General features: G+C 41.6%; 1 protein-coding gene across 2 annotated transcripts in view; it reads right to left on the bottom strand.

The window, feature by feature from the left end:
- The window catches only part of LOC124613679 (DDB1- and CUL4-associated factor 6-like), a 180,711-nt gene that overhangs the window by 107,618 nt on the left and 48,373 nt on the right, over positions 1–24,720 (bottom strand). For both annotated transcript variants that reach the window (XM_047142399.1, XM_047142406.1), the window contains exon 7: positions 7,133–7,295. In XM_047142399.1, the coding sequence (XP_046998355.1) occupies positions 7,133–7,295 (163 nt within the window). The remainder of the gene's footprint in view (positions 1–7,132; positions 7,296–24,720) is intronic.

Raw genomic sequence — 24,720 nt, 5'->3', positions numbered from 1 at the left:
TTTCCGAGGACCACAAATGACAGATTAATTTTGTGGGTAAGTCTGCTTCCCAAGCCACTTTCAGAAACTACTTTGGTCGTGACCATATTTCCCAAGAACCATTAAAACACCATTGTTTGGTGGGATATATACCTCCCATAGTCCTGAAGGCTATATTTCACAACAAGCAGAAACAACAGCTGGTGCAGGAGACTGCCACTAGATGCCGGGAGTGTACAGAAGTGGTAACACATATAAATTTAGTGGGAAGTATATCCCCCACGACCTGTGAAAGGGTTAAGTAGTTCCTCAATATGCATCATGAGGCTGAGAGGACCCCGTTCCACTCCACACACCAAGGAAACAAATCCCTGGTAGCACCAGGAATTGAACCTGGGTCCATTGCACAGCAGTCACACATGCTGACTACTCAGCTAAGACTGGGGCGAAGGGTTGAACGGGTATGGTAGGAGAAGGCAGAATCCAGGCGGAAAGTGCGAGGGAAGGTTGGGGAAGACTGGCTGACAGCTTGGGGGAAGGCAGTAGGTGTATGGGATAAGAATGCAACACGAGGGCCCTGGAGCCAATGAAATTATGCAGTGTTTGATGACTATGACATGGCACGATGGGTTGGGAGGGGTAAAAAGGAGGAATGGGAGATTGTTGGGTAAAGATGAGGGTGTAGTAGTTAACAGATACCGAGGTCAGGAGAATTATGGGAATGAAGGTTCTGTTAGGAGGATAGAAGGAGCCAGTGAGTTCCTGCAGCGCAGACCACGATGAAAGGCAATGATAGGGAGGAGATGACAGAATAGAGGATGGGAAGACTGTTGGGTAAAGATGCTGGTGTGGGTGTGGGGTGCGTTATCCGAGTCTGAGGCCAGGAGAACTATGGGAATGAAGATAGTGTTGCAAGAAAAACTTCCATCTATGTAGTTCACAAAATTCGGTGCTGTGGAGAAGACTCTAGAAGGCATGGTTGTGAAACAAGTCACTGAACTCGAGCACGTTGTACTCAGCAATGTGTTCTGCAAGTGTCTGCTCAAATCTGCTCTTGGCCACTATGTAGTGGTGGCCACTCGTTCCAGTGGTCAGTTGGTTGGTGGTAATGTTGGCATAAAATGCTGTCCAGAAATTGTTGCACAGCTGGTATATCATATGGCTGCTTTCAAACACAGCCTTGTCTATGATGGAATAGGACAAGCCTGTGATAGTACTAGACAATGTGCTGGGTTATGAAACAGGGCAGATCTTGCACCTTGGTCTTCCATAGGGAAATGGTCCATGTGGCAAGGAGTTGGGAGTGAGTAGACCAGGGTCTTGGGTAGATTCGGTGTGTGTGTGTGAGGGGGGGGGGAGGGGGGGGGGGAGTGCCACTTTAGGAGGGGAACGAAGTATTGTGGGCAGGAAAATCATTTCCATACATGGATCCCCTGAGACCTGGTGAAGGACATGGCTCAGATACTATAGTCCAAACTTGTCTTGGGAGATGAGGGAGGTGCTCCTCTGCAGCTGGTTGTACAGGGTGGTGGAAATATTAAATGTGTGTGATTGTGATGAAGAGTGGACCACAATGAGGGGTGGGAGGTTGAATACCACTTTAGGAGAGATGAAAAGGACTGTGAGTGGAATATCTTTCAGTCCCATACATGATGAAGGATCCTTGAAGCCTCGTGAAGGAAATGGTTCAGATTCTCCAGTTTGTCATTATATTGGGAAATGAGGGAAGTGCTCCTATGCCTGTCTGTGAAGGCCTTAGTAAGATCTTCAGCATACTGAATACAACAACTCTCTCCACAGCAGATACGCTCTACACAATTGGCCAGGATACATGGGAGGGATTTTTTGGTGTGGATGGGACTAAAGCTGTCAAAATGCAGATATTGTTGATGGTTACTGGCCTTCGTATGGACAGCAGTAGGGACAGAAACAATAGAGTCATGGAGATCAACTACAAGGAAAGAGGACATGGTGAAGATAATAGGAGAGAAAGTGTTGAGGCTGAAGATTGTTTGGGCCTGGGTCCAGATCATGACGAGGTCACAAGAGGTCTGGAGTGTTTGGTGACTAGGGATGTTTCTTCTAGCTGCCACTTACTAGACTGGCATAGGAGGGTGCCATGTGGATGTCCCCATGGCTGTGCCACAGATTTATTTGTATAGCTTACCTCATACAAAAATTAGTTATGCATGATGATACAGTTGGTTAGATGTATAAAGGATGTGGTACTGGGTTTATAACAGGAAGGGTTTTGAGAGACATAGTGTTCCATAGTAGCAAGGCCTTGGGCATGGGGAATGTTGATGTATAGGATGATGGCATCAAGTGAGATAGGATGATGACATAAATAGAGATTTGAAGAGATCCAAGTGGTAACGGGTTTGGGAATGGACAAGAGTCAGTGAAGGAAATGGTTCCCATGTTTAATATGAGAGGGTAAGCTACAAGAGATTGGTTGGGGGTGTTGGTAAGTTTGTGGGATTAAAGGGACCAGATTGCTACGGTCATCGGTCAGGGTGTTGGTCTATAATATCAAAGTTTCTTTCAGTGTGAACAAGGTAACCAATTACAATGGAGTGTCGAAGGTTGTTGGGTTTATGGATTTTGGAAGATACATGGAAGGTAGGAAGGTAGGTCTGTATGTGAGGGCAGGGGGGGGCGGGGATTAAGAGGAAGACGGATTCCAGGGAAAGCTGTTCAGATTTGAGTTGAAGTTGTTGGACTGGAGGTTATGCTGGACTCCTGGAATGGGGTCACTGTGGTAGAGCCTGTAGTAGGAGGAATCAGATAGTTGGCTGATGCCCTCTGTCACAGAGACATTGATTCACCATGACAGTGGTGTCTTCATACACAGGCAGGGTGATTAAATCAAGGTCTGACTTGAGACTGCAGATGGCTGTTCTTTCTTCTGTTGAGATATTTGTGTTCTTGGGAAGGGACATGGAGAAGGATGGTTACGTCAGGTTCTAGGGAATGAGTTCGTGGAAACTAAGCTGCTGGTGATTAGTTGGGACAGGGGGAGAGTCACAGTTGGATGGTGGTACGAACTGGGAGACGGAAGGCTCGTAGTTGGAATTATCTACATTCTGTATGCTTCCCAAAATCCATAAATCAAACAATCCTGGATGCCATGCTATAGCCAGATACTGTACTCCCCTTAAGAATCTCCACTCTTGTCGACCACCATCTCCAGCCAACTGCTCATAACCTAGTCTCTCATATCAAATATATGAATTACTTCTTTCGTACCACATGGATCCCTACTCATCAATACTGATGCCATGTCCCCAAACAAAAGCATTACCCATGGCCACCTCCTTAGACAACAACATTCTCTATGCTGATGGCCTTGCCACTATCGCACACTACCTTTCCCAACACACTGGCACCTCTAAACCCACTACCTCAATCCTTACTCACCTAAGGAATTACATCATCACACATGAATGATTCTCCTTTGAGGAGAAGATATATAAACAAACCTGCAGCATGGCCATGGGCAGACATGCATGGCAGTCCCCTATGCCAATCTGTTTTTAGCCCATATAGAAGAAATATTCCTAGCCTCCCAACAACCCAAAGTCCTTACCTGGTTCAGGCTCACTAATGATATCTTCACAATATGAACCCAGGCCCAAGACATCTTCACTCCTCCGCAGTCTCAACAACTTCCTCACATTATCTTCACTTGGTCCTCTCCAGCCCAATGTGTCACCTTCATGGACAACGAATACCTCTTTCATGGCTTAGTCCACATTGCCATCCATATGAAGCCCACACAGAATCAACAGTACCTGCATTTTGACAGCTGTCATCCCAGCCACACCACAAAATTGCTCCTGTGTACCCTGGCCATATTATAGCTGGTTACTGTACTCCCACTGAAAGAATCTCCACTCTTGTTGATAACCATCTCCAAAAGCAGTGAAAAGAATTTCCTTCTACAGTATGTTAAAGTTCCCAAAAAGGCGTGCCCAGAAAGAACTGCCCTACAAACCTAGTTCACCTACAGATTTCCCAATGTTATCCCAGACTGGAGCAAATGAACCATGTCCTTCAAAAGCATTTTGATTATCTAAATTGGTCTTCTGCCAGCCACCCTATGCCCATCTAACTCCTGATCACTTGCTACACAAGTCATATCCCTATGGAAGACCTAGGTGCAAACTTGCCCAATTCTGCACCCTGAACATCCTACTGCAGTCCTGTCTCTGGCTTATCCTAACTCATTGGAGACAGGGCCACCTGTGACAGCAGCCATATCATACACCAGTTCTGCTGAAGTTTCCGCACAGCATTTTATGTTGGCATGACCACCAACTAGCTATCCACCAGAACAAATGTCCACCACCAAACTCTAGCGAAGAGTAGTGTTGAGCAGCCAGTGGCAAAATACATTGCTGAGTAGGACATGCTCGAGTTCAATGGCTGTTTCACAAACCTACGCCATCTGGATTCTTCTACCCAGCACCAGATTTTCTGAACTATGTAGATGGGGGATATTCTTGCAACACAACCTCCAGTCTCGTATTTATTCTGGCCTTAGCCTTTGCTAAACCACTGCATCCACACTCACACTCTTAGTCAACACTCTCCCCTTCCTCCTTTCTGTCACCACTATCCGTTGCCCCATGTCATAGTCTTCACTGCATGAACTCACTGGTTCCATTGCTTGTGTATTGCATTCCTACCCCCAAACCTCCTCCCTTCCTCTCTTTGAGCGATCACCCTTTAGCTATTTTCTCCCCCCACATAACCCACCTAACACAACCACTCACCACAGTCAACCTGCCAAATTGCAGCTCCAGCATTGTGTTCAGCTGGTACAATGTAGTTATACTGGTGTGTGTGTGTGTGTGTGTGTGTGTGTGTGTGTGTGTGTGTGTGTGTGTCCGTGTGTCCATCCGTCCACCTGCCCACCTGCCCATGCATGCATGTTTGTGTCCGTGTCCATGGTAGTTCGCAGGTATGCATGCAAGTGTATGACTGTGTACTCCAGCTCGTTAAAGGATTTGTCCAAATGCTAGCTGACTGCACACTTTGACTATTCATTCAGTACCTGATTAAGATGATAAGATGACAGGCATATTGTTTTAAACTGGCACACCAACTTTTCACAAGTTAAAAACAGCAATCTTCAGATGAAGACACTGAAATGATCGTATGGCATTATTGGCTGGGAGACCACACCCCATCTGGGGTTGCTCAGCTGCCCAGTGCAAGTCTCTCTATTTGACACTACTTCGGCAACTTGTATATCTTTGTGATGAAGGTGAGATGAAATAATTAAGACAACACAAACATTCAGTTCCCAAGGGATCCTATGGTGTAGAGCCAGCAATGCTAACCAGTAGAACATGAGCTGAAGATGTTAAAGACTTTCTTACATTAAAATGTCTATTCAGGATTAAAAACAGACATTCAGAATAAAATGAAATATGAAAATAGGTACTATCCTTGAGAGTTCCCTGCCCAGTACTTGAATGCTGAAACAGTTGGCCTCAGTAAAGAATCTTTGTGATCTATTATGCTGTAGTCAACAAGTCATCTATAATTTTATATTTTATATCTCCAACAATAATATGTACAATTTGAAAGAGTAGATCACCTTGGCTTCTATCTTTATAAATCCGAAGATGTCCTTTGAGGATGAAACTGGTTATCTTCACTTAAATTAATGAGCCACTATGCAGAAAATAATCAGTTTATGCATCTGAGTAACTGACTGATCGCCATTATGGTCATGGAAAATATCTAACAATGTAAATGATACACATATGGTGATTTCAAGATGGAGTACTGCAACATTCTTTGCTTTTGTATACAACTGCTGATCTATCTCTCTCTCTCTCTCTCTCTCTCTCTCTCTCTCTCTCTCTCTCTCTCTGGTTATCTTGGGTGTAATGCATCTACTTATCTCTTGGTACCTTGATAATAACCATTTTATCATCACAAATAGGATAATATAAAGAAGAAATAGTCTTAATACACAGTCATGAATGATTACATAACAAGAGAAGCAAACATTTTGCCAAATGTTCACATTCGGTCTATTATCTCTTTTTCAGTAACTATGTTTTCTACAGTCAGATTTTCTTTTTAATGCAGTTTTAGCATACATTAATTCCAATCATTATTCTAATGTAGTTTGCTTTTGTGCACTAGACAACAGATCTCCAGCCTAAATTCAATTACAGCCAATCGTCATGGCCTCCTCTTGTTTTTCAATCTTTTGTTTTCTCTGCCATTCCTGAATCCAGTCAGTTACACACTAGCCCAGCCTTCTTAAGTACCGAGTGAGGTGGCGCAGTGGTTAGCACACTGGACTCGCATTCGGGAGGACGACGGTTCAATCCCGTCTCCGGCCATCCTGATTTAGGTTTTCCGTGATTTCCCTAAATCGTTTCAGGCAAATGCCGGGATGGTTCCTTTGAAAGGGCATGGCCAATTTCCTTCCCAATCCTTCCCTAACCCGAGCTTGCGCTCCGTCTCTAATGACCTCGTTGTCGACGGGACGTTAAACACTAACCACCACCACCTTCTTAAGTCACAGAGTTTCTCGATACAACACACTAGCTATAAACTAATGCTTTTTATATACCACTGACAGTTCAACAGCAATCTTGTATTCAAGACAGTTTCATGATATGTTAGTCATTGTAACACTTTTACAGATCTTTACTACTGCTGTCAACAGGTTACTGCCTTATCGTACAATTGTCACAAACCTTCTTTGGGCCTGTATGCAGTTCTCATAAACAAATCACAGTGACCACCGACTGACTTCAGTCTTCCTCTGTTTATACATTATACTGGCACTCCTTACTACTAGTATTTTATCCATTTTTTTGCCCTGCTGGATAGGATGCAACAAAGTCATTCTTCTGACATACTCAGGAGAAAGTTAAACATGACTTGCAATTTTGTAAAAGTTCTGACTACATACAACACAACTGCAGTACATGTTTAAACAGCTATCTACAATAATCTGTACTATCCACATTTAGTCTACGAAGATATTACATAGCTGTCTCAAAGGTCCTTTATTTACCTATTCAACATGTAAGCAAACTTTTTCAATGATTTCTGTGTATGTTATACATTTCTGATACATGCAAGCATTACACCTGCATGCAGTATCACTGATGTTTACCTCCACGGCGACCACCTTCTCTTTCCGGTCGAGCATCTGGTCCAGTATCAGACCAGTCGCCTCTTAGACGAAGTCGCCGTACTGGTGGTGGAGAGCGCTGAATAGGTTTTTTCCCCTTCTCTGAACATGGTGGGGTGGATTTTAGTGTGGACCCTCCCTGCTCCTGTTCCAATCAACAGAAAGCCTTAGAGTAACATACATTAAATTGTCACTAGAAAGCAAAGTATGTTAACTAATAATATCTATTAAAACTGAAGAAAAAATTTCCCCTAGGCAATAGCTTGCAGGAACATAAACCAAATTTCAGCTTCCAGCAATGGACTGTTCCTCTGCTATAGTAAAAAAAGCGTAAGTTTGGGAGGAAGGAAGATGTGTGACAGTGGCATAAAATCCACTTGAGGGTTTTTGTACTGACCACAGACAGTCCACTTACTTCCAAGGGATACATTCAAGATGCCAAATACTGAATTTGTGATATCTGTTTCACAATTCTAATCAAGTGAAATCATATCATAAACAAATTTAACATCATTGTTATTGTAGTGTTGTTGAAGTCAATCAAAGTAATCTTCCACTATACTAAAAAGTTTTTAAATGTTGGCATGGTCACCTGAAAGCATGTAGAGAGAAAGAAGATTGAGTCACTTCAAAGATGACTGTTTAAGTGATGACTAATAACATGTTTGATGACACAATACCCATATTACAATTTTTAAGAAGTGAAAGTATATTTAAAGTAAGTGGAAGTGACAATGTAACTAGACAAGCTTTTACATAATAAGGGATTATTTTGTCTGTCGCAAGGGCTTTTTCTTAAAAATTCTTGAGATTTCCAAAATTTTGAAATTAAAGTATACACAAACTATTTTTACTATACTTTTCTTTTTCTATTATTCTGGTGTAATTTGCATTCTTTGGTGAGAAGCTGATTCTTGTGTATTTCATAGCACAAGGGCTGTGTTGATGAATCAGTTTTTCACTTGAAATTTTTTGAGGAGTTATAACACATACTAGCTGACCTTGACAGTTTCAATTTTGGAAGAAACAGACCAAAAACTGTTTGATGTTGAGACAGCATTCGAGGGGGAGGACTCGTAGTGAGTGGATGTGCTACGTTCACTGCTGCAATTCTTCTTCTTCTGCTGCTGCTGCTGAATGCACTATGCTTTGATGTGGAGCTGCAAAATTGTCTCTTTGCGCTATGTTCCATGGCGCAGCAAGACTGTCGTGTGTAACATGCGCAGGCTTTTGCGCGTCGTCGTAAACTGTCATGTAGAGGAAGTTGGATTGGTCCCTTTGTGGTGCAGCTGCTGCCGGTCTACTGGTAGCACAGTGTCTGTGAGACCAAGCTGTCTTGTTCAGCAATTGACTGAAATTCTGCCATCGTGTTTCAGACAGAAACTGACGCAGGGCATCTTCCCTGCTCCTCCGTGGCTTGTGGTTACCTGCACATAGTCTGTGCTAGGGCTGGTACTGCTCAAGGAGATCTACAGTTCCAACGAATGAACAATCAGCACCCCTTGGGAGTGACAGTCTGGCTTCAGAATATGCTAAACGCACGTTGGATACACCCAAAGCCCCAACCTTCTGTGGCACCCAGGCTCTGGGCTCCTGCAGCCAACCCAATACAGGCATCACCAAAGCAAAATCACATACACAGGAAAAGAACATTAAGTCGGTACCTAAGGGTCTAGGCCCAAGTTGGCTCGCTGAGGAAGAGGTCCCGCAGGACATAATATGGAAATAGGAGTTGGAACCACAGTCACCAAAGTCCCTACCTCAAAGAACTTTGCCCTCACTGCAAATGCAAAGGCAGAAGTAACTGCGGATTTACAAAACAACACCCAGCCCTCGTCATTAGGTACGCAACAAGTAAATCAGAAACATGACAAAATACAATCTGTCCTCGCACCATCCACAAAGGGGTGATAAAAAACATCAAGGAAATTGCCCCATACTTAAAAGGCAGCCTCAACACATCGTCTGCAGCACTCCCATAAAATTTCAACCATCCAGCCCTCCAAACTATAAATACCTGTGTGACTACTTCACAGTGAACAAAGTACCGTATCACACATATTCCAGAACCAAAAAGGAGACGTACAAAGTAGTCTTTAAAGGTCTATCAAGGGATACAGACCCTGAAGAAATAAAAGTAGAACTCGTCTTCCACAAATTCAAAGCTATACAAAATTATACAGGTAAACAGCAAACAAAACCCACAGACCCTGAGAAGCCCACTGAAGGCCACATAAAGTGCATGTCCTTCAAGGTCAACCTCCACCCTAATCAAACAGATTTAAATAAAACTGAATACTTCATGCACTATAAGCTGAGCATGAGAAGTATAGCTGGCCTGAAAGCCCTGCTCAATGCCGTCAGTGCCAGCAGCTCTTCCACACTGCTGAACAATGTCACCACCCCCCAAAATGTGTCAATTGTACAGGGCCACACTTGTTCAGCACATGTAAAAAGACCCCTAAAACAATGGCAAAATGCGCCCTGTGTAATGACAGGTACCCAACTAATTACAGTATATGTCCCACTAGACATAAATTGATGGCGAGGAATCCCCCACGCACTGCTACCACAGTTGCGAGAGAAGCCGCTAGCTCTGCCGCTGCCAGCAGCAGGAAACAGAATGTGCCCGTGCCAGCGTCATTCCCTATGCTTCCCTCTTCATATGCCCCGATTGCAGCCACTGCCAGGGTTTCACCACCACCACCACCACCACCACCACTTCAGCCTACTGTCCCGGAACAAAACCAGCTGACAGACACCCCGCAACAGCATTCGTCCACTGATGCTCAGCCACAGATGCTTTTCAGTATACTGGGTGAACTTTGCAAGTTACTCCTGCTGTTCATGGGTTTTGGCCTAAAAAACATTACAACTATGTTTAAGGGTACCATGGCAAAATTCAGAGCTGTGCCTGATGACCCAAACAAAATCATGGTTCTTGCAGAAGGGGCAATGACATTGCCAGACACAATTAATGGATCCCCATAGATCCAAAAATTTTAAACTGGAACATGAATGGCACAAAATCCAGGAAAGTAATACTTGACTTTCTGGAATGGCACGCCATTGATTTTGTGTGTCTTACACAAACCCACCACAAATCAGAAGACCGCTTCGTCATTCGAAATTACTCTGTCCACACAGACGACTGCGTGGACTGCCCCGAGCAGCAGTTCTAATAAAAGGCAGAAAGTTTTTCTGTATACTGGAACCACCACAGACATAAAGTATAGTGGCTGTCGGTGTTGAAATTAAACTATGGCAACACCTATGGCACTTTATTTCAGCATACCACCTCTCCCCGCTCTTCCACCACCCAAGAATAGGGCCTTCAGGTGATGCTGGGTACTGGCGTGCATGTGGTTATAGGAGGGGACCTAAATTTCAGGCATAAGACCTGGGGCTGCTGCACAAAGAACACAATTGGTAAGAGGCTGTTTAGCCTCGTTGAGAGGTGTGCTGCTCTATGCATCATTGCACCTGATGAGCCTACACAAATTCCCACAGATGCACACAAAAATGCAGGTATTCTGGGCATTTCTGTAGCAATAAACTTGGATCTCAATGAGATAGCCACAGTACACAGTGAACTGAACTCCAACCACAGTCCAGTCATTCTGGAATTAGCCAGTGCCAAAGACGATACCAGGAAGATGGCAAAAACACAGATAATAACAAACTGGGCCAAATACAACTACCTGGTGGGGGAACATGTGGAGGAAATTCCCCAATGGAAAAGCAAGAGCAGTAATCAGATGAGTGACTCAGATTATAAATACGAGCCCAACAACGGAATTTGCACCTGTCACCGAGCTGACAATTAGTGCCCTAGTCAAGCACCAGTGGAACCACAAAACCCCAGGTCCTGACCAAATCCATATCCCACTCCTGAAGCACCTTCCACCTCCTGCAATAACATACGTAGCAAGTGAATATAATGCCAACCTAAAATTGACATAGTTCCTCCACAGCGTGGAAAACTGCAGTCATCACTCTCTCCAAACCTAATAAAAACCCGCTCCTTCCCGAAAGCTATAGACCCATGTCCTTACTCCCAGGCCTTGGCAAAATCCTTGAATTAATAATCCTAGTCCCACTCCACAAATTCCTAACCGAAAACGGTACCCTGATGCCTGAGCAGTTTGGTTTCCACACTGAGCACTCCACCATCTAGCAATTTCTACACTTAGTTGAGTACATCTGTCTCCTCAGGGTGAAGAGAGAATCAATAGGAGCAGTATTCCTGGACATTGAAAAAGCATTTGACCATGTCTGGCATGATGGCCTTATTTACAAACTTCATTTAATCAGGATCATCGATTTGTATCTTACGAGGCACCAGTTTTTCATAAGAAACAGAACATGATTTAGCCAGACCCATCCAATTGTGGTAGGAGTACCGCAAGGTTCGGTCTTAGGCCCTGTTCTATACACTATTTACACAAACTACATACCCAAGCACACCGGTGGCGAAATAGCCTTATACACCAACAATACAGCCATTTACAAGAGCAGCAGTAACCTTTCATTCATTCAGCATAAGTTGCAAGAACACCTAGACAAGATCACGCAATGGTGTAATAAATGAGAGGTGAAAATTAATACCACTAAACGCCAGGCCATTTACTTCACTACAAAATTTAAGCTTCCTAACTGGCTACACACGGTCAATGGATGAGACCTGCCCTGTCACGACTCAATCACATACCTGGGCCTCGAAACAGACAGATGCCTCACATAGCGAAAACACATTAAAAAACCAGAATAAAGGTTGCACTCTTTTGTGTAGTTTTTATCCTCTCTTAAAGGGTGACAGATTGACCATGAAATGCCAACTCCTCCTTTGGCACCAGCTCATACTTCCAGTCATCCTGTATGGCTTGGAAGTGTGGTGTATGCTGCCAGACACCATCCTCCTAAACCTCCAACATCTTGAGAATAAAGCCTTCCGTATTATCTCGACTATTTCTCAAACACACACATAAGAGACCTTTTAAACCAGCCCACTATCTGCGCAATCATTAAAGACAAATCAATAAAATTTTATGAAAAAACAAAATGTCTGAAGATGTCTGAAGATGGTCTTGTAAGCTGAAAACCGGTTAGCAATAAAAGTAATATTGTAGAACAAAAGCAAACTGTTGCTTTTCATTTATTATTATAATGTTGTTCTACCAAGAACTGATGGAAGATTCTGTTAGTATGAAAAAACAAAGACATTGTCCCACCTCCTAATACGCCATTTAGGTGAAGAACCCTCCAAAACTCCACATAAATGTCAAAAACTAACACTTCCATGGCACTATGGGCAGTATCAACAGAAACAAACACTAACACAAACATTTACATTAAACACAAGCCCACATATCTCCAACCTTCATTTTTCTAAAAACCCCACGCACACTATGAAGTCAGTCAGATACAGCCCAGTGGCACTTCAAAATTCAAACCACGCACACATTGCCTTGAGACAGCCTGGACTCTCCTTTCAGAATGACAATGGGCAGCAATCTTAAAATGGGGGCAAGTCACTGCTCTTTGCAAATGGCAAAGGCTGAACCTCACTATTGTTATTAGGCCAGCTTCATGACATGATGTGCCCTAGGTGAACAGCTGTGTTTCCCTCATTTTACGTAGTTTATAATATTCATAATTCAAGGTTTAAGCAATACCTAGTCAACTAAAGGGTGCTGAACTGATTGTGAACTATCAGGTTTCCATGATTAATGGTGTGCTTTTGAGTGTATGGTTATGAATAAAACAGATCAACAACTCAGCTGTATACCCAAAACATACCATCCGTTTTAACATAATAGCGGTTTATAATTTTTAACAATAACGGAAATTCCTAGATGGTGCAATATGTAAAATATATGAAAGACAACAACTCACTTATGGTGGATTGAAGCGTGAAGCACAGAAACACATAACAGAAAACAGCTTAACACTAGCTTTCAAGCATTCACTCTTTTTCTGGGAAAAAGTACACACGTTCACACACACACATCTACACGACAGCCAAACAACACACAGCCATGGCCACAGCAAGACTGATTATTAATACTTGATTATTGAAAGCAGTTGCCCGATCTGATGGAGGTGGAGACAGGATAGGGAAGGACACAAGGAAGGGATAGCGAGAAAGAGGAAGGTTTTTGGACAGATTACTCCATGACTGCACAACATGATGAAAAGAGAAAAGAGCATTGCACAAAAATAGATGCAGGAAGAGGGAGAGGGGGCAATAAGAGAACCACAGAGGTATCTGTCAGAAGACCCACCTTTTCTTGTTATCCCCGCCTTTTGTACTTCCCTATCCCCTTCCCACCTCCATCAGATCAGGCGACTGCTATAAATAATCGAGTATCAATAATTAATCTTTACGATGCATAGGAGTGTGCATTTGGCTGTCTGTGTGGTTGTGTGTGGGAATGTGTGCACACACTGATGTGCCCTAGGTGAACAGCTGTGTTTCCCTTATTTTACGTAGTTTATAATATTCATAATTCAAGGTTTAAAAATTTTTGTGTTGCTGTTTGCATTAATATTAATTGAAAGAATGTTGTGTGACAACTTGTTAGCCTTTATCTGACTAGGGATGTATATACAAAGTTCAGTAGGCTTTGACATTTCTTATCATAACTTTTTATAATTGTGAATGTAATGTCAAAAATAATAGGGAGTTGTTCTCACAATTTTCTTCAGGATACTGGCTAAAAACATTAAAATCACAATGGCTCTAGCCAGTTGTTGACTAGTAGCCAGACAATCATCTGCTTGAGTAATGTCATGCTTCATCAAAGAAAAAACTGCCATCAGCCAAACTTTTTGGATGAATGATTTATTCACCATAATTAGTTTCTGGCCTGGGCCCATCATCAGAAAGCAGCAAGGATTTCTTTTACAAATATTACATTTTGGATTTGAGGAAATTTATTTGAGAAATCCTTGCTCCATCTGACGGTGGGCCCAGGCCCAAACTAATTCTACATACATCTACATCTACACTGTACTCTGCAAACCACCATATGGTGCATGGCAAAGGGTATTTTGTAACACTACTCCTCATTGCTTTTCCTGATCCACTTGCAAATGGAGAATGAGGAAAAAATGACTGTCTCTATGATTTCTTATTTCTGTAACCTTTTCTTCATTGTCAATATGCAAAATGTATGTTGGTGACAGTAGAACTGTTCTGCAGTCAGCCGCAAATGCTAGATCACTAAATTTTCTCAAAGGTGTTTTGTGGAAAGAACATAGTCTTTCTTCCAGGGTTTGCAGGTTTGAATTCACAGAGCATTTCCATGATACTCACATGTTGATCAAACCAACCGGTAAAAAATCCAGCAGCATGTCTCTGAATTGCTTCGCTGTCTTCCTTTGATAGTACCTAGTGGGATCCTAAACACTTGAGCAGTAATCAGGAACGGTGGGACACACTAGTGCTCTATAGGCAGTCTCCTTTCACAAAAAGCTACTCTTTCCTAGAAGTATCCCAGTAACCCAAAGTCCACCATTCACCTTCCCTACTTCCAATATTGTGCAATCATTCCATTTAATATCGCTTTGCAACATTATGATATTTATTCAGTGAAACTGCGTCAAGTACTACTCATTACTACTGGATTGAGACATTACAGAATTGTTTTTCTGACTCATCTGCAGTAACTAAAATTCTGTCTATATTTATAGCAAGCTGCCATTCATCACACCAAGTAAAAAGTCTGTCGAAGTCATCCTGTACTCAATGATGACACTACACTGCGGTGTTGCCAACAAACAGTCACTGATTGCACTCACCCTGTTCATCACATTGTGGGTAGGCTACACAAACAGTTCTATCACACTTCCTTGGGGCACTCCTGACAATACCCTTGCCTCCAATGAATACTCGCTGCCTAGGACAATGTTCTGGGTTCTGCTACTTAACAAGTCTTTGAGCCACTCATGCACACTCAGGAATGCTGAAAATAGTACACCATGAAGGGAACATTGGATCAAAATGAAATGATACAGATGAGATAATTGCTTGATCCCAAAATCAAGACAAGTAAACAAGTATGATGAGTACAAGCAGACAAATGCAGTGCAACATCAATGATGCACTGGACCACCTTTTGCTGCAATACATGCTGCAACACATGCTGGCATTGTCTGATGCTGTCCCGAGGCAAACTGGCCCAAGAATCCTGAAAAGCCACTTCCAAATCATGTACGGAGTGACACGGCAACATCTGATGTTTCAGATGGTCCATATTGTGGACGAGTTCCAGCAGCAGGTCAGCCATGGAAGAGTCTTAACACGACCTAGGAAGTCTTGAGCAACTCCAGCTGTATGTGAATGAGCATTATCTTGCTGGAAAAGTGGTTCTGGTAGGCCATGTTGGAAAGGTTTCATATGGGGTTGAAGAATGTCATCAACATAGTACTGGACCATTACAGTTCCATGTACCACAATTAGAGAGGACCGGCCATAGTAGTCTTCACTGTGAGAAATGTCATCTAACTTGTCTACCTGGTGTTCTACGTCTACTAATGCCCTCCTCGAGTCAGTATGTGATCATTACGTGTATGACTCGTCCACTATATGCCATTTAAATAGGGTACACTACTCAATTACAGTGCCACTGCAGGGCCTGTGGGCATGCGCACGCACACCATACTTGGACCATTTGCATATCGGATCTCACTGCATTTATCTGCAAAGTTTCGTGTTTGTACCTTTCTTCCCTCTGGGTGCGCTATTTTCAGTGTTCCTGAGTGTATCTATGAACCTATTCCATGTGCTTGGGCCTTCTATAACAGTGTAGTTATGGTGATATAAATAATTCATTAAAGAAGTGTGACTAGTTGGAAATCTTTCTTCAGTGTTATTTGGAAAACAGCTGCTGTGTTCTCAAACCATCATGAATAATATAATGGCTGTATTAGCTGTTCTGCAATTCATGCAAATCACTGCAGAAGTGTCTGGCACTACAGCCATGAAACAGTTAATGCAGCACTGGGGAGTAAAATATGTATGAAGTAGACTGTTGTCTAGCAGTGAATTGATCAAAACAGGTTACATACAATATGTGTGTGTGTGTGTGTGTGTGTGTGTGTGTGTGTGTGTGTGTGTTTTGTGCAATTTAGATTGCATAACAAACAGAACAATTGACTTCTCCTCATTATTTTAAATGCATAATGTGATGTATTGTAGCCAAATAAACAAGACTGTTGCTCACAGCATAACATTTCAAAGCTCGGCAAGACTGGGGTGTCACATACTCTGCTGCCTCACTTAAGTGCTGTCCCTCTCCTCCATAATGCCTTGTTAACCAAACATGTATTACAGCCAAAAATGATAATACATAATTCTGCTAGAAGGCTTAAATTACTCTGATACTCTGAGAATATGTTAAACATTGTACTGTCAACAAGCGTTTCACATTGCATGCTGTATGGCACCCTGACTTTTAACATGGGAAATATAAATGTTTCATTAAGATAAATGTTTTCATCAAAACTGGAAAAGCATACACAAATGTCAGCATGCCTCACTGACATCAAATAGCACACTATCAGCATCTGAGTGAGTTCAAATGTTCAAATGAAGCAGAGAAGACTGTATCCGGCAAATTGTTTTGACATATTATGACAATGTTTGTCTTTCAGCTAATGAAATATGACAGCATGGCATGTTACCTGTCTACAAGACTACTGTCATCTATAGCTTTGAAACATTATGCTGTGAGCAACAGTCTTGTTTATTTGGCTACAATACATCATATTATGCATTTAAAATAATGAGGAGAAGTCAATTGTTCTGCTTGTTATGTAATCTAAATTGCACAAAAGAGACACACACAACAACAACAACAACAACAACAACAACAACATCTATAACTTAGAGTGGCAAATGTCAGTGGTGGAGGGCAGCATTGCCGTCTACTATCAATATGCCAAATGCTTATGTGATTGAGACAAATCACTGCATGTTTCGCTCTCTCCCTAGACCCGATATACCGTATTTACTCGAATTTAAGCCGCACTCGAATCTAAGCCGCACCTGAAAAATGAGACTCGAAATCGAGGAAAAAAATTTTTCCCGAATCTAAGCCGCACCTGAAATCTGAGACTCGAAATTCAAGGGGAGAGAAAAGTTTTAGGCCGCACTTCCAAATCGAAACAAAGTTGGTACATTGTAATATGAGACACAATTTAGGTTGAATGAATGACGATACAGCTGTAGTAGTTTGGTTCGAGTCGTAAGCTTAGCAGTTAAGCTTTACCAGGTAGCCACTGTCATGCGTCAGGCGCTCAGTCCGTATTTATACGGGTACCCTTCCTTTTTCACGTGCTTCGTCTGGTTTGAATTGATTGCTTATTTTTCTTTGATCTGACCAGTGCAGTTCTCTTTGTTATAGGTGTTTCCGTCACTCAGGGCTGAAAATGCATTACTGTACTGTGTCATGCATTGTTTGTCGCATTCTGAAAATGAGGGTTTACGGCCTGTCACCGTTCGCGGCATGGCTTGCTTTTGTGCACGCTACCGCCGCTTACAATTTAAAAAAAAACAAAGAGAGAAATCGTCTCATTAGCGAAACAATGGCAAGAGACTGCTATTCGTTGCTACGTACACTGCTGCTTTCTTTGATAATGATCAACAAGAACCAAATAATACACTGCGTATGATAGAAGATGTTCTGAACGAGAATTTAGCGAAAAAATTTTCCGTTTGAAAATCTTTGCAGACGCCTCTTTAGTACATTACATTATGCACAGAAATTAGAGTCATCTTAGATTTAAAAATCTAATCAATTGCCGTGCTTCATTTCTGACTGTATCACTATTAGGCATAAGAATAATACGAATATAAACATAACATGGTATGTATATTCTTCCACGTCTGCTGTTGTCTCACTCTAGTTTCGTAGTTTATTAGGCGGACAGGATTTAAATGAGATAGCAGCAAACACGAAAGAATACATGGCAAAATGTTTATATTCGTATTATTCTTATGGTGAAGAGAATACTGCATGTGATTCACAATTCATAAAAGTTCTTATTAGCAACCATTTCTTCTCACAGTTAGGAAAAAATTCAGAAAGCAGAGCTGGCCATATTGACAAATATCCCAATCAGTCTTACCAGTCGGATTTTCGTAGTACATTGAAATGCTGCTACGTTCGAAGAGGAACAATACGGAATTTGTATTTACTTCGTTGGAGAATGTATGAAAATGCAGTGGTCGAAACTCGGGGCGGAGAAAAAAAAGCTCATCTTCCACCTTTTATTTTTATTTATTTACTGACGCAGAGGTTTCTGTGCTAGTATTTGTCTTTGTGCCTGCGAAGCATGCCTGCGTAGCGCTACATATATTCGACGACAGAAGTTAGTTGTGGCGGCACCTACCAACATTTTTCAGAACTTCCGCTTACTTTGCACTCGATTCTAAGCCGCAGGCGGTTTTTTGGATTACAAAAACCAGAAAAAAAGTGCGGCTTAGATTCGAGTAAATACGGTAACCTGTCTAAATGCAACAGCAAAAAATGCTACACAATATTTCACAAAATTTTATTAATCACAATATAATTTACAATCTGCTGATGACAATGGTATATTTGGACCATACGGAAACATTTTATTTTAGCGAATATTTATATTTTATGATACCTGCACATCATGTGCATGTCAAAATACAATACTGCTAAAATTTGTTTGTTTTATCGTTGATGCAGTTTACTTCAAACCCCTAGTCGTCCTGTTTACAGCTAACATTTTACTTTATGTAAAAATGTAATATTTCAAAAGTTATTTGTATTTGAAATTTTCACATTCCAGAATGTTCCAATCTTAAAATGTAATTATCTCTCTAATCTAGCATTCAGTATTGTAAACTGAATTTTCTTTTTTTAAATTTATATTTTCCTTAAAATAACATGTTAGTTTATTAATTATCCCAACTAGAAAACTTCACTTTCTATCCACCCAGATAGCCATGCACGTTAAAGCGCCACTTTTGAGCCAGGGAGATACACTGAATCCACCCAGTGGACTAACAACAAGGATTTCCCCCATCCTAATAGTTGAACAGGGGGCTGATACCCAAGTCCTGCCTCAGTTACATTCATAAACATTTAGAGCACTTTTGCCCACTTTCACATGAACCACACTGGAGACAGCTGGGGCACATATATTCCATTCTGGGAAGTAAATGGGGTGGCATCAAGGGCATCCAGGAATCCCTTAAACTAACCATGCCAAATTCATTAACAAGCATGCTGAACTGTGTCAATGTGGGCCAAAGGCACAAAAAGAAGAAGAAGAAGAAGAAGAAGAAAATTTCAGTTTCTAGAAAATTCATGGTAAACTCTGGGAATCCCTGTGCACATGGAAACTTCCTTCACCTAACCGTACATATTTTGGTTAAATTTATTGCATTGCTTACTGAATCTCTGCCTATTTCATTTTTTCTATCTTTTATGTTAACATACTGAAGAGTAGATGGTTAGATCACATAACTAATGAGGAGGTATTGAACAGAATTGGGGACAAGAGGAGTTTGTGGCACAACTTGACTAGAAGAAGGGATCGGTTGGTAGGACATATTCTGAGGCATCAAGTGATCACCAATTTAGTATTGAAGGGCAGCATGAAGGGTAAAAATCGTAGACGGAGACCAAGAGATGAATACACTAAACAGATTCAGAAGGATGTAGGTTGCAGTAGGTACTGGGAGATGAAGAAGCTTGCACAGGGTATAGCAGCATGGAGAACTGCATCAAACCAGTCTCTGGACTGAAGACCACAACATCATCATCATCAACAACAACAACAACAACAACAACAACATGTTAACATCCAAAAAGCAATAGCTACGTATTTTACTGTTTCTTAATTTCTGTAATACAAGTACAAGCATCTATAAACTGGCATCTCATACATAGCCTCATTGAGTCATGATTGAATAGTTAAAGTGCAGGTGAAGCTCATAGGTAGAGGCTCTAAGGTGGAGCTAACCTAAAATATATATTAAAATAAATTTCTCAATAAAGTATTACAGAATTTAAATTATCAGAATGCAGCATTTTGTATATTTCTCAAACGGATTTAAATAATGCTGGTCAGCATCTTTGAAACTGTTAAATGTGATATCAAGCATTGTTTATTGAACAGACAGCAGCTTAAATCGCTGCTTAGCTCTATGTAGCAGAGGTCTCGGGGCATGACTTCCTCAGAGTACAGCTCTTATGGACGTCCCGAAGGCCTTGTGTTTCAGCCCAGGGGTGCCCTACCAACGTGCACACAATTTTCACATTTCACTGTTTACATCAAAAGGGGATGAACAGAGTTGCTCAAACTTTGCTATTGTATTCCTGTCTCTGTAATATCTCTATTACGCTCTGACACATCTTTAATTGACATTTAGTATTATTGTTTTGATAGTGTTTCAGACAGTTTTTTTTTTCTGCACCGGAATGAGTTTTCAATTGTCTCCCCAGAGTGCACTATAGTACAGTGACATAAGTAATGAGTGTTTCACTAATTATTAGAGGAAAAGTACATGAAATACACCCCATCCGCAAAATATGTCCTGGTACTTTAGTTTCCTTGATTGCTGACTGCGGGTAATGTGCATTATTAGCAAGTTTCTTTTTGTGAGTGTATTGCGCATGAGTTTAGCAAGTTATACCTTCTAGCTAATAACAACAGCATACCACAAGTTCAAAACCGGCACAATATGAATTCAGCATGCAATTTATCATGTAAAATTTTGGAACATGTGATTAGGATAAACGTGGAGGAACTTGGTGTGCCCACACCCAATGTAAACATGAATCAAGAACAAAAATAGTGTAAATCCAGGCAAGGGTATACATACAATTTTAACAGAGCAATGTACAATGCAGCTGAGTGGTTGTAGTCTAGATCACTTAAAATGCACATTTCTGTAATACACAAGTATAAACACAACAAACATGGGGTGTAAATTAAATACCAAAACATCTGAAGTTTAGAAATGAAAATACCAAAAACATTAAGTATGCAGCAAAGCTAACGTACACTACACTTAAGATCTTTCCAAAACACATCTTTTAGTATGAGTTGTTATTGTAAACTCTTAAAAAATGTGACATTGGTGGTTAAATAAGCTACCTACAGATTTTATCTTAGAGATAGCTTCTGATGTTATTTAGTAATTGATTGTAAGTACAGCATGTAAACATTTGACCCCCTCCACCCCCAGCCCCCCTCCCTCCTCTCCTGAAATCTTGGTTGTGGTGAAAGGCTGATCTGTAGCGTAGCCTGACATTTAGGTTAGTTCTATCGATAAATGTCACAGGCTTCCCACAACCTGTGCCTGGTAAAGTGCATAGTTACTTTGGGCCATTGACTCTCAGCTCACAAACCAAAATCATAATTGTATGTCAATTTTGAGTCAGTGTATAATCATTGCTGAGTGCACAATCTATGTACAAGTCATTAGCTTTCAATCACCCTGTAATGTAACAGACACAGATAAATATAGAATTTTATTAGGTACTACACAGAGTGTCCTATCGGGATTGCAATTGATTTTCGTAATTGTAAGCTTGCACAGAAAGATAAGGGGTTCCTTTTTTCCGTGCACTGTTCAAGACTGAGAATTATTGTGGAGGTGGTTCGATGAACTCTCTGCCAGACACTTGAGTGTAATTTGCAGATTATGTATGTAGATGTAGATGTTGACTATAAAATTTCAATATTATCATGCTAGTCCTGGCTTTGGTTGATAAAAAGACATAAATAGTTCAGTATTTGCAACCGACAAATCAAGAGTTCACTTCAGTTCACTGTACATCTTCCCCGAGTTCACTTGTGCACGCAAGGCAGCATTATTCACACTGTTTGGAAAAAGTGCAAAATGTTCATCAGACTTCAGTTAATTTCTATTTTTATTTATTTATTTTACCCTCAATCTTCCTTTCTATTACCAACTCTAGAAGAATATATTTGGTGTTCCATAAACTATGTCCTAGGTATGCAGTTTTTGTTTTAAACGTTAATATTTCTTGTTGTTTGTGTATGCATCTCAATACCTCTGCATTCGTTATTCTTACTGCCCACAGCACTTTACGCATTCTGTGATGAATCCACATTCTTTGCTTCTGGCATGTTTAATGTCCATCCATCAGAACTGTATAGAAATACAAATGAGATGTAGTATGTGACAAATTCAGCTCTAGGAGCTAGGTCTGTGCTAATCAGAATTTTCTTGAATTTTAATATAGCATTATTGGCATTCTCTATGCAACGTTTTATCTCCATATCTGAACTGCAATTCTCACACAGCCTTGTTCCCAGTTACTTAAACTTGCCTACAGTTTGTATTAAGGAGACACTGAATAATAGATTTGCATTTGTAGAGTAGTCAGGCTGTCATGTGGCACTCATAAAATGTGTTTTTTTGGTGTTGATATTCGGACCTATATCACTGCTTTCATCTCCTGCTATAATGTCAAGTTGCTGTAGATCATCTAAACTACCAGCAATCAATACTGTGTCATCAAGACAGTGTGCAACATTGTTGATGAAGACACATCAACCTTTATGCCTTTTTCTGTATCATCAAGTGCTTCCTGAAAGATACTGTCTCAGAACAAATTCAGTAACAAAGGTGACAGAATGCATCCTTGTCGGATTCCTCCAATCATATTAACCAAGTCATTGACTTCATTATCAGTGGGAGTTAAAGAGTACAAAAAGTTAATTTTTGCAGTGGTGTACATTATTTTATAATTGCTCATTACATTCAATAATCAAAAGAGGAAGATTAAAGAAGGGTTTTGAAAAAAAACAGAAGCATACGAACCAGGTCAGTATGTTACAGAGTGTTAGAGCCCTAGCTCTTTCATGCATCTCCCTGCCATATTTCAGCAAGATGATATTCTGTCAGATGAAACAAAATATGCGGAGCCCTCCAAAAAATGAGAGACGCTACTACATCTGGGCCTGTATGTTTGCTTGTACCTTGCCTATTAAACACATTCGGGCTGTGGTAACTTCACAACTTAATCATTACAGTTCTCTAGCAACCACTGTCCATATTTTGTGAACTCTAAAAATGGATAATCCACGATGGAATGTAACAATATTATGAAAGAAAAGTTGCTACTCACCATATAGTGGAGATGCTGAGTTACAGATAGGCACAACAAAAAGACTCACAAATAAGCTATCACCCAAAGAGGCCTTTGTCTAAAATAGACGACAGACACAAACTCATGCAAAAGCAACTCAGACGCACATGACTGCAGTCTCTGGCAGCTGAAGCCACGCTGCTAGCAGCAGCAGCAGCTGCAGTGCATGATGGGAGTGACAACTGGGTGGGGGTACTGAGGAGGCTGGGGAGGGGGGGGGGGGGGGGGCAGATGGACAGGGGTAGTAGGGCAAAGGTGGGGGACAGTGAAGTGCTGCTGGGAAGTGCACAGGGATGAGGTGGAAAGAGAGAGTAAGGCAGCTAGGTTAGTCGGGAGGTTAGATGGAGGGCATGCCCACACAGAATGCAGCACAGTGGTTGCAGCTTAGCTTGTAGATCACATGGCCAATTTCACAGGTAGCCCTGCCTTTGGTGGGATAAGTGATGTTTGTGAGCGGACTGGAGAAGGTGGTGATGGGAGGATGTATGGGACAGGTCTTGCATCCAGGTCTATTACCTGTTCCATACATCCTCTCACCACCACCTACTTCAGTCCAGTAACAAACATCACCTATCCCATCAAAGGTGATGTTTGTGTGAAACCAGTCATGTGATCTACAAGATAAGCTGCAACCACTGTGCTGCATTCTATGTGGACATGACAACCAACAAACTGATTGTCCACAAGAATGACCACCGACTAACTGTGGCCAAGAAACAAGAGGACCACCCTGTTGCTGAGTACACTTCCCAACATGAGATCCTTCATTTTAATGACTGCTTCACAGCCTGTGCCATATGGATCCTTCCCACCAACACCAGCTTTTCTGAACTGCGCAAGTGGGAACTCTCCCTGCAATATATCCTATGTTCCTGTAACCCTCCTGGGCACAACCTTCGTTAGTCATTGTCCTCACCCATCCAGCCCCTTCCCTGCTCTCATTTCAGCACTACACAGCCCTCATTCCCCCAACGCACTCAGTTTTTTTACTTCTCTTCATTTCTCCCCCACCCCCACCAACCTTTCCATCTCACCCCTGCCCTCCGTCTAACCTCCCGACTGCACCTAGCTGCCCTACCCTTTCTCCACCATGTCCCTGCGCGCTCCCCAGCAGCAATTCACTATCCCTCCCCCTCCGTGCCCCAGCCTCCTCCTTACCACCAACAAGTTGCCACTCCTATCATACACTGCTGCTGCTGCTCCTCACAGTATGGCTTCAGCTGCCAGAGACTGCAGTCACGTTTGTGTGAGTTGCGTTTGCGTGAGTGTGTGTCTGTCATCTATTTTTGACATAGGCCTATTTGTGAGTCTTTTTGTTGTTCCTCTCTGTGACTCAGCATCTCTGCTATATGGTGAGTAGCAATTTTTCTTTTCATAATATTGTTTTGTGAACTCTAACAGAAA

The sequence above is a fragment of the Schistocerca americana genome, chromosome 1 (genome assembly GCF_021461395.2).
Source record: "Schistocerca americana isolate TAMUIC-IGC-003095 chromosome 1, iqSchAmer2.1, whole genome shotgun sequence".
Taxonomy (NCBI): Eukaryota; Metazoa; Arthropoda; class Insecta; order Orthoptera; family Acrididae; genus Schistocerca; species Schistocerca americana.
The sequence above is the reverse complement of the archived record's forward strand: the minus strand, read 5'-3'. Positions and strand labels throughout refer to the sequence as shown.